Source organism: Ixodes scapularis, unplaced genomic scaffold (genome assembly GCF_016920785.2).
Source record: "Ixodes scapularis isolate PalLabHiFi unplaced genomic scaffold, ASM1692078v2 PGA_scaffold9__187_contigs__length_104089568, whole genome shotgun sequence".
NCBI classification, from domain to species: Eukaryota; Metazoa; Arthropoda; class Arachnida; order Ixodida; family Ixodidae; genus Ixodes; species Ixodes scapularis.
In genome coordinates, this window is record NW_024609884.1 from 4859317 (window position 1) to 4866109 (window position 6793).

Sequence of the window (6793 nt, forward strand, 5' to 3'; positions counted from 1 at the left end):
GCAATGCCTTCTTACGGCTCGTAAGAAGGCATTGTTGTCTCGCATCTGAAATAAGAAACATGTTGGCTCGATCACTTTCCAGTTTAATTCTCCCCATTTACGAGCCTTAGCCGCCTCAGGACCGCCGCACACACCAAATGTCCTCTAGGAGCCCTTTATGCAGAGGTAGTCAGGCAGCCTACAAGAGGCTCGCCCAAGAGACCTAGACGTCACGAGGATGCCGCGCACAATGGTTGAACGTGGGCGGTGCGACCAGAACTGTAACAAAAGTGTGCCACCTCCGCTGCACAAGCGCACCTGCCAAGGCGTTGAGCGGCACTGCTAGCCACTTGCTTCGCCGGCGAGGAAGTGAGCTACTGCAGCGCAGCGCCCCGGTGCGGTTGGCGGGCGAACCCGGAATGCGGGGAGTCAAGCAACACCCACGGTTATGTCAGGTGGAGAATCGGAACAGCCGCGAACCCGTTTGTCGCCGTCGTCATTGGCTGTGTCATAGCCTCGCTCATCGCCGTTTTCTTTTCGCGAGGAAAGCCAACGCCCTTCGTAATGGCGTTCGTTGATATGCGTTCTGTGCCAGTTTCCGTGACGCCTGCCGGAGGTCGTGCCGGGTTCCTATCCTTGGTCGTTGGCTCCGGGGGGTGCGGCAAGGACACGCGGCCTGTCGAGGCGAGCCACGTGCGCGTTCGGCACCACTTCACGCCTCGGGGTCCCTTCGCACCACTCTGGCTCCTAAATATTCATAGCTCTTGTCAGTTCTCGACCGTCTGAGCTGGCGAGGTTTGGCATTCGCTCCGTTTTTTGCCCTGCAGACATCTCCGTAGGTGCATTATAGAGATTTCCGCACTGTCCGTGTGGCAAAGAAGAGTATGCATTCTGTTTGTGTGTGTGTGTGTGTGTTCTCACTGAAGTTTACTGGCATGTGTTTCTTGCGGGACGTAACCTGGACTTACAAAGTTGCTGCCTTCAAATAGCGGTACCCGAGTCAGGCTACGCGGGAGGCCTAGGAAATGGGCAAAATAGATAATCATTCGGTATAAGCACGGACCTTTGTTATTTTCGAAACCAGGTGAAGATCGAAAACTAGTTTATCAGTGAAATAAACGGGTTTGAAGACGAACGTGTTTTCTCCGAATGTGAACGTGCGCTGTGAGCGTTGCGGTTTAACCACATGGCGTTCGTTCGCAGCGCAGTCGCAAGAGTCACACGGCAAACATTGCTATGATGACAGAAGCACGAGCTCACCAGCTAGCTCACTCGATATCTCTTTTTGGCATTATGATCTAACACATCCGTCAAACCAAAGTAACCCTCACTGTGCTGTTGGATGTGTTTGTGGGCTCGACGATGAACTGACACTTCATACCGTCGTCGTCAGTACCGTGTTTAAGAACCACACGTGCCGCATGGTGCGACAAAAGGAGAGTATTTTTTTATAAACATTTTATGAGCAAGTGTTTTGTTCCTATTCATTTCTCCGTTCTATGCTTTTCTCGCTACTTGGAGACGGGTTTAACCCTACTTTAACAGCCCTTATTTTCCTTAGGTTTGTCGCAAAACAAAATTTGTAGACCAGAGTGTTTCTTTGTCTTTTAGATTTTCCATAAAGATGAACTACACACTCTACAATTCAGGGGAACAAGTGTTTTAAAACGCATAAAGAAAGAAACAAACCACAGTAAGAATTATAAGAGCCGAGTTCCGCTTTAAAGGTGAGCCTTCATGTTTCGTCCTTCTTGTGTCTGTTTAAACGGGACTCTTCCTGATTCTGCCAAGTACCACCGAATATTTCTGTACTTTCAATATACTGTGGCATATCCTTAGTTATCATATCCTATGGCGTATTCTTTCACACTTCCGTACACTTATATCTCTAGTTCATTCTTTCATTTTTCTTCCTTTTTTTATGTATACTGACGAGTCCATTTCCTTTGAAATGCATCAGTTGGAAAGCAACCTTTGTATTCGGTTGGAACTGTCCTCCAAATGAAAAAGACAAAACGGCATGGGAGCCTAGTAAAAAGGAAAAAGTCAAATAGCCAGATGTCATTGAACGTTGCAGGTTTAATAATCCCATGTACATAATAAATACGTATCCTGGAAAATTTTGCAGATGTCGCAGTTGACTTTCCATCCGCCTGCGTTGACGTTCGAGCTGCAACGAAGGATGCATTTAGCTTAGAGGTGAGCCATTGGTTTTCACTGCGTTCAGATCGTTGAGCTTAGACGCTTCGAATCCATAATTGGTAACATTTTGTACGAAGGAGACTGCGCGACGATTGGTTATAAGAATACCCCCTTGCCTTTGACAACTTGGAGGAAGAAATTATATTCCCGAAACGGCTGATAAATGAAGTCTCTCCTGCTGTTCAAGTTTTTTTTTTTTTTTCAGCGATTAAATCCATTTGGTTCTGGGATCTACCTGTGCGACGCGGCGTGCAAACTCGTTCCAGACGCTTTTGAATAAAGGCACGTATTGTAAAAAAATAAGAACGCCCTCATATGCACTCTACATCGTCCCCTTAACTCTCCTGACTCCGTTAGATCATTATAATCTCATTGTGCTCGACTGCATATAGGTGTCTTTGAAGGGCATACCCGCCTGTGTCGCAATATGATTTTTAAAGTAGCTAGGACTCACAGGAAGCAAGTGCGGTACAACCGCAGCTAGCCAGCGATCGTCTGGAGTGGAAGGGGTTTAGTGGAAGCCCTTGAGACCGTAGCCTCCGAAGCCGTAGCCGTGTCCGCCATAGCCGCCGACGAGACCTCCGGCGAGAAGTCCGCCACCGTAGCCGTATCCGCCACCGTATCCACCGTGGCCGACGCCGACGACGGCGTGGCTGACGGAGACAACGGGCTGGACGGTGTGGGAGACGGTGGCCACGGGCTGCTTGACGTAGCTCACAACGGGGCGGGTGACGTAGCCAACGCTGACGACGGGCCTCTTCACGTAGGAGACGGTCTTAACGGGGACAGCCACAGCGTGGGCGTGGCCGTGACCGTGGCCGTAGCCACCGACGAGGCCGAGGCCACCATAGCCGAAACCGCCGGCGTAGGCGCAAGCAATAAGAGCGGCGAAGACGACCTGCAAAGCATATGAAGCTTCGTTGAGCCGACAGGTGCGAAGGCGAAAATGCGATTGAGAATGGAAGATGAGGGTAGATGCATCTTAGGCTGAGCCTGCACCATCGTGCTGCTAGTGATGAATGAGAAGGAACTCAACCAAGTTCAAAACGAACATATACTGCAGTTAAATTATAAGGTAACTCTCATAAGTTTAATGCAATCCGCGTGATATCCAAGAACACTGTCCAGGACCCTGATATATATACATACCGCGTTTGGCTGAAGCTAGTAAACGGTTTGATCAAATATATTCTTAGAAGGTTGTGCTCGAAATATTTATAATGGGAATGTATGGTTAAAGACCCGCTAAATATAGATACCTTCCTAAGTCAACTCTTTTGATGGCTCGACAGTTCGCGTACAAGAAACCAGACACATCACTGAAGTTTCGAAACGAAGAACGCAAGACGATTTGGAACGTCACACAATGATCCCAAACAGGCTAAACTGTGTCTAGAAAGCACCATTGGCTTTATACAAAGTCAAATTCGGTGTCTAGACAGCGTGGATGGGGGAATACAATATCTGGCCGGAAGTAGACAGTTCTGCGAACCTCGTTGATTTGAACCCGTGAAACCTGGTCCACGCAAATCAAGAAGGTTCGCAAAAAATGCTGGGTTATGGAGAGGCACATTCTTATTCGATTGATCACAGAGGCATAACCGAGCGAAAGCAACCGATCAGAGATCCATTAGGTAGCGAAACAAGAAGAAACGGTGGCAGTCCAAAGCCTCCGGCACTTACGAGGGTGTTCATGGTGCCGGTATTCCTCTGGAGGTTTCCGAGAGAACTGATATTTGGCGAACCGTCGATCTGAACTTTTATACTACTTGAGTGACCCCCAAATGAGAAATCCTTGGCGTCCCAATCGGTAACAGAAACAGTGGCCCGAAATATTAACGCAGCAATAAGATAGGGTGGGAGCCGCTGATGAAAATCAATACGGCAGTGAGCGAGACACATTCGTCCACGCCTCTCAAGGCACCTGTCGCCTTCTCGCCACCTGAACGTTTGCCCTCCCGGATAGAACTAAACAATAAAAGAGAAACGACACTGCGATTCTACGCAGCGCACGAGACAAAAAAAAGAAACAGAATGGGCAGTGTATATATAAAACAAAAGTCTAAAAGCAGGCAGCAAACTTCCAACCCGACATTTAGTCGAGATTTGTCTCGGGGCGGTTTTCACAGAGAGAGAGCTGCGATTACCTCGCTTTCAGGGTTTCTCGGATGTGGGCTCACTCGATCGCAGCCTCCTTGAACAATTTCGTAGTTTTGTCTGGCGTGCAATCTCCGCAAATATGTTCATAGGGGTTTTCCTCTCCAATCGGCGAATCATTGTTAGGGACTCCGGCCTGCAGAAGTACAGTGTGTTACGATAAAATCGTAAAGTTTTTAAACATGAATATTTCGATTCAGGAACTTATCTTTGGAACTAAGTTACTCGATTCTGAGATTATGTGACGATAGCCTACACAATCGTGAGTTATTTATTTATTTACTTATTTTATAGGAAACAGTGTATTCATCATTGTGAAGCTAACATTAGAAAGTTTACCAGAGATATGCATGCAGCAGGGGTAGGAAGAGATACCAGGGAAAAGTATTTGGATATACAAATACTGATATATACAATAAAATGAAACTTCAAACCTCCAATGACCCTCATTTGTGTCAAAGCACCGGCTGTATCATTAATAGTGGGGAAACGTTTGCATCCATTTTCAAAGAAATAAAATACTGCAGGTTATTAAATAATAACAATAATAAAGCTTTTATTTTGCTTTTTCTTCATTATACAGTGAAGAAAGGTGGAAACGCGGACAAAAAACTGCTACTGCAGTTTGACGAGGCCCTAACTCCCATACACACTTTGGCGGGAAAACAGCTTAAAAGAAACACAAATAAACACACACTACACTTTTATCAATGTATTGTATATTTAGAATATTAATTAAAACGACATTTGCCCACACAGAAGAATATTTTTACAACACATGCGTTACACAACAAAGTATCACATAGAAAATGAGACTCTAATACTATGTTTGCTAACATTCAATCTGTCTTGTCAAGTAGACACATTATTTGCTTCAAGTTAATGAAGTAAAGGTGGCAGCACATATTTTAATAATGGAAAACCGTAATTAGTACGGGGTGTTGAAACACTCAAATACCCGCCATCGCGAGTGACGTATATACTTATGCTTTAAATTTGTTAAGCATGACAGCGCAGAAATAAAAAAAAAATGTATTTTTATGTTTTAAGGTTACGTTATACTTCACCAGCGATCTAAACTCATACAGTTGTGCTTTAGGAACGACACAATGCCGTAAAAGAATTCCTTAGATGGATGCAAAAAGGAAACATTCGCAACAATTCGAAGAGCCCTCTTTTGGTTTAGTAATAGTCTTGTTAAGTTATGTTTTGTTGTTTGGCCCCAAACTAAATGACAATATACATAGTGAGTGTGAACGAAAGAATAATATAAAAAGTAAATTCACTCTTGTTGGGAAGACATAACGGTTTCTACAAAGGAGACCAATAGATTTGCTAGCTTTTTTATGTACATGTTCAACGTGCTCATTCCATGGCAATGATCCAGTGAAAAGCACACCCAATGTTTTTACCGACTTTACCACCTCTAGATTTGATGAACCAAACGTTATTTGAAACGAATAACATAATTGTATACTTCGAGGTTGAAATAGCACTCATTCCGCGATTAAGAGTCATTGGCTAGCCCTTTGCAGGTATGAGCAATAAGCACGAAGCTAGCGCTTTAATTATGTTGGTTCAACGTTCAGATAAAATAAGGCACTGCTCTATAATAATGTTCTTCTGTAAATTTATATACGAGGGCGGACCCAACAATAACCAAAATAAATTTCTGGAGGGCGGACCGTTTGTAGTACCAGCTTACGCTTACGCTAGTAGCGCTTAGTGGCACCCCTTTCGAGAGCCATATATACGGAAAGAGTCTGACCATCTATTGTCCTCGGTGACCTCTTGCCGTTTCTTCACTCCTCCCAGGCTCCCACATAGAACTGACGCCGGGCCTAGCAACCGCCTAGCAACCTAAAACGCCGGGGGAAAGGCGCAGGCCTGTTCACCGTTACCGATTCCAGTCCAACTCGCGCATGCAGAGCAGCATGGTATCCTGCGTACAGAGCCTTATTTCTAGGTTTTCTGGTGAGGGAATGATCGGCTGTTGTGCGGTTGGATGTTCCAATCACAGCCGTCACGGGTTTCTTTCTTTTTTTCTTTTTTGATACAATAAAAAATAAAAAGGTATAATTCTGAAAAAGAGAAAAAAAAGAGAAAAAAAAAAGAAAAAAAAAAAGAAATATGGTTGAATAAAATCAAGCACGACAATTGTGCGCGCCCACGGAAGGCTCCCGTCATTGTAAGAAAAGGATGCTTGTTTCATCTTGAAACGTTTTATGAAATGGAGTTTTTGTCGCAGTAGCGACGAGAACTGGCAAACTAGTTGCTACACAAAGCTCGCATGTAATATTCACATTATGTGAATAATTGCAGCACGAGACAGAAAAGTCTCATCTGTAAAGAATTTTCCCCAGCCTCCTTCTCAGACGGGCAGTGGCAGATGGGCCTATAAGCCCACTCCCACGATTGCCCTCTGCTTCCCCTTCCGACTGCATCGCCGACACAT

The 6793-nt window shown here is 45.1% G+C and overlaps 1 protein-coding gene across 1 annotated transcript; it reads right to left on the bottom strand.

The window, feature by feature from the left end:
• Positions 1–2692: 2692 nt before the first annotated feature.
• Positions 2693–3876, bottom strand: LOC121045911 (cuticle protein 64). The gene is made up of 2 exons (XM_040499382.2): positions 3865–3876; positions 2693–3079 (listed from the first exon to the last, which is right to left on the bottom strand). The coding sequence occupies exons 1-2, from the start codon at positions 3874–3876 to the stop codon at positions 2693–2695; spliced, it is 399 nt and encodes a 132-aa protein (XP_040355316.1).
• Between the last annotated feature and the right edge of the window lie 2917 nt (positions 3877–6793).